This window comes from Enhydra lutris, unplaced genomic scaffold (assembly GCF_002288905.1).
Source record: "Enhydra lutris kenyoni isolate GAN:26980312 unplaced genomic scaffold, ASM228890v2 scaffoldscaffold116, whole genome shotgun sequence".
In the NCBI taxonomy this organism is placed as follows: domain Eukaryota; kingdom Metazoa; phylum Chordata; class Mammalia; order Carnivora; family Mustelidae; genus Enhydra; species Enhydra lutris.
In genome coordinates this window covers 945675-948606 of record NW_019154200.1, presented here as the reverse complement: position 1 = coordinate 948606, position 2932 = coordinate 945675, and the positions used below count along the sequence as shown (strand labels likewise).

Below are 2932 nucleotides of genomic sequence, written 5' to 3'. Positions count from 1 at the left end.
TATGGAGCGACAGCACATATAAGAAAAATACGAAGCAGCAGCCTGAGCAATGGAACTCGGCAGCCTCAACCCAGCTCCACTTAACTCAGCCTCACCGAACCTGATCTGAGACACTCAGCAACCTGCACTTGCTACAGCTCTCTGATATGGAATCCTCTTCAATTCCAGCTAGAAGGCTGTGTCAGACACTTCACATATTTGGTCAAAAGCTGGTACGCAGACGAATGCTAGAGAAAGATGTGACTAGGGACGCCTGGGTGGCTCAGTTGGTTAAGCAGCTGCCTTCGGCTCAGGTCATGATCCCAGCGTCCTGGGATCGAGTCCCACATCGGGCTCCTTGTTCTGTGGGGAACCTGCTCCTCCCTCTGCCTCTGCCTGCCACTCTGTCTGCCTGTGCTCGCTCTCTCTCTCTCTCTCACTGACAAATAAATAAATAAAATCTTTAAAAAAAAAAAAAGAAAGATGTGACTAAGACTGCCACTGACAGAAGCCTGAACACTGTGGATTTAGTGGCCCTGGGTGTGAACCTCACAATGGGTGTAGGTGTGTATATCCTGGTTGGTGAGGTGGCCGGTAATCAAGCCAGACCATCCATTGTGATCTGCTTTATGGTGGCTGGCCTAACTTCATTGTTGGCTGGACTGTGCTATGCAGAGCTTAGTGCCCGGATTCCCCATCCTGGCTCTGCATATCTCTACGCCTATGTCACTGTAGGTGAAATCTGGGCCTTCATCACTGGCTGGAATCTCATCTTCTCCTATGTTGCTGGTACATCCAATATGGTCTTTGCCTGGATTTCAGCTTTTGACAACATGTTTGGGTACCAGATCTCTTGGGCCCTGAATGAAAGCATCTTATTGCATTCTCCCCCGGTCCTTGCAAAGATTCTAGGATTCTTTATTGTGGGCCTTGTGTTTTTGCTCATTGGATTATTGACTTTGAGGTTTAGGGAGTCGATGCTGTTAACCAAAGTGGCCATGTTGATGAGACTTCTGATTCTCAGTTTTGTCATCATCTCTGGCTTCATTAAGGGGGACCTGCACAACTGGAAGCTCACAGAAGTAGACTACAGAAAGGATGAACTCAATGGCGCCTCTAGCTTGGGCCCTCTGGGCTCTGGAGGATTTGTACCTTTTGGCTTTGCAGGGATTCTTCATGGATCAGCTACCTGTTTCTGTGCATTTATAGGTTTTGATAACATTGTTAGCAGAGTTGAAGAAGCCCAGAACCACCAGCGTTCCATCCCCATGGGCATTGTGATGTCACTGCTCATCTGTGTTTTGGTGTATTTTGGTGTCTCTGCAGCCCTTACACTTAGGGTTCCTTACTACCAGATTCGACCTGGGAGCACCTTGCCTGAGGCTTTTCTCCATATTGGCTGGGCCCCTGCCTACTATGCTGTAGCTTTGGTATTCCTCTGTAGTCTTTCTGTCAGCCTCTTGGGTTATATGTTCCCCATTGGTCAGTTGATATATGTCATGGCAGAGGATGGCCTCCTGTTCCCTGTCCTTGCCAGAATCCATACTGGCACCTACATGCTCGTCATGGCCACTGTGATCTTTGGCATTATTGCAGCAATCATGGCATTCTTCTTGAGACTTGCTGATCTTCTGCACCTCATGTCAATTGGGACCCAGATAGCTTACTCCCTGATGGCTTTTTGTGTTCTCATCATCAGGTATCAGCCTGAGAAGAAGAAGAGAGAAAATGAAGTGCAAATGCAGGAGGAGAATGAGGAAAATCAAACACAGGTGCAGAAGGGGACTGCACCTGCAGTAGAGAAGCTGACTCTACAAGGACTATTTTTTCCAGGCAGCCCCACCCCCACTCCACTCTCTGGCCGGGTTGTCTATGTTTGCTCCTCACTGCTAGTTCTGCTGCTGACTCTCCTCTGCCTGGTGCTGGCCCACTGGCCAGGTCTGATTTCTGGAGACCCAGGGCCAATCACACTGGTTGTGCTGCTCCTGGTGCTCATCACTGGGATCACTGGGGTCATCTGGAGACAGCCACAGAGCTCCACTACCCTTCACTTTAAGGTCCCTGCTCTGCCTCTCCTCCCACTCTTGAGCATCTTTATGAATGTTTGCCTTATGATGCAGATGTCAGCTGTCACCTGGGCCCCAGTTGGTGTCTGGATGCTGATTGGGTTTGTTATCTACTTCATGTATGGAATCCAGCACAGCCTGGTTGCACAGCACCACTGAAGTAAGGGCCCAAACTCTAGACCTTGAATTGAGCAGTGCCAATACATATTTGATTTGACATCATCATCCCGAATGCTGTCTGGTCCTCTGCACAATAACAGAGAGTACTCCTGGGCACATGTAAAACTACGCCTCCTATGGCATGTTGGTGGGAGAATGCTAATAGAGCTCTGTATTCATTGTGTATGAAGGATGTGTCTTTAATCTTCCTTCCCCCCTTTTTTTCTGTCTCCTTTCAGTTGTGTCTGTAGCTGCTTGCTGGCTTTAAAAAGAATTATTATTAAAATAAGGTAGAAAAAATGTTTTTGTTTTCTTTGGATAAATATCCAGTTGTGGGAATAGTGGATCATATGGTAATTCTATTTTTAATATTTTGAGGAATCTCGATACCGTTTACACAGTGGTTGCACTGATTTACAGTCCCAAGAAGAGTACACATGGGTTCCTTTTCTCCACATACTCTCTAACACTTTTTGTCCTTTTAGATGTAGATATTCTGACCAGTGTAAAGTGATATTTCATTGTAGTTTTAATTTACATTTCCCTGAACTTTAGTGATGCTGAATATCTTTTCATATGTCTGTTGGCCATCTGTTTGTCTTCTTTGGAAAAATATTTAGGTCTTCTGCCCATTTTAAAATTGGATTTGTTTTTCTTGTGTGTGTGTAAGTTCTTTATGTCTTTTGGATATTAACCCCTTATTGGTATTATTTGCCAATATCTTCTCC

General features: G+C 45.9%; 1 protein-coding gene across 1 annotated transcript; it reads left to right on the top strand.

The window, feature by feature from the left end:
- Positions 1-224: 224 nt before the first annotated feature.
- LOC111139762 (cationic amino acid transporter 3-like) lies at positions 225-2204 on the top strand. Its single transcript, XM_022492126.1, has 2 exons — positions 225-239; positions 459-2204. Exons 1-2 carry the CDS (start codon positions 225-227, stop codon positions 2202-2204), a joined length of 1761 nt encoding a protein of 586 aa, XP_022347834.1.
- The last annotated feature ends 728 nt before the right edge of the window (positions 2205-2932 follow it).